Source organism: Monoraphidium neglectum, assembly GCF_000611645.1.
Source record: "Monoraphidium neglectum strain SAG 48.87 unplaced genomic scaffold scaffold00698, whole genome shotgun sequence".
Taxonomy (NCBI): Eukaryota; Viridiplantae; Chlorophyta; class Chlorophyceae; order Sphaeropleales; family Selenastraceae; genus Monoraphidium; species Monoraphidium neglectum.
Genome location: NW_014012930.1, coordinates 18,859 through 19,466, shown reverse-complemented (window position 1 = coordinate 19,466; position 608 = coordinate 18,859). Strand labels below are relative to the sequence as shown.

General features: G+C 71.4%; 1 protein-coding gene across 1 annotated transcript in view; it reads right to left on the bottom strand.

Annotated features, from left to right (window-relative positions):
• MNEG_4874 (dual-specificity tyrosine-(Y)-phosphorylation regulated kinase) overlaps positions 1-608 on the bottom strand; it is a gene marked incomplete at both ends in the record, with an annotated part of 6,087 nt that overhangs the window by 468 nt on the left and 5,011 nt on the right. The window contains one exon of the mRNA XM_014046655.1: positions 165-399. Within this exon, the coding sequence (XP_013902109.1) occupies positions 165-399 (235 nt within the window). The remainder of the gene's footprint in view (positions 1-164; positions 400-608) is intronic.

The following is a 608-nucleotide window of genomic DNA, read 5'->3' as shown; positions in this document are numbered from 1 at the left end:
CCCGCCGCGCCGGCGCCGCCGGGCGTGCCGTCGCGGCGGGGCGTGCAGTCGGTGCCCGCCTGCTCGGTGTCGCGGGCCGACGTGGTGGGGGCCGCGGGCTGCCCCTGCGCCTGCGCGGCGAACAGTGGCTGCTGCAGGCCAGCCTGGCCCTGCTGCTGCCTGACGCCTGTCGCGGCCACAGGCGGCGCCGCGAGCGGCTGCTGCAGGGCGGCGGTGGGCGCCTTCCGGTGCGCCGCCTGCTGCTGTTGCAGCTGCTGCTGCTGCTGCTGCTGCTGCTGCTGGACTGCAATTTGGGCTGCGGCCGCCGCCGCCTGCGCCGCAGCCTGCTGTGCAGCGTGCTCCACAAACCAGGGGTGCTGCAGCGCCTGGTCTGGCGTGATGCGCTCGGCGGGGTCCCACCTGTGGGGTTGCGTGCCACCGTTGCATGGAGCAGACTTTACAGCATGAGCCACCGCGGTCAGGACATTGGACCTTGAGAAACACACACACACACACACACACACACACACACACACACACACACGAACCGCTGCAGCTGGGAGTGCAGGGCGCACACCTTGATGCTTGGGACACACCTGCATGCGCAGGCCAATCCACGCGCCCCCCGC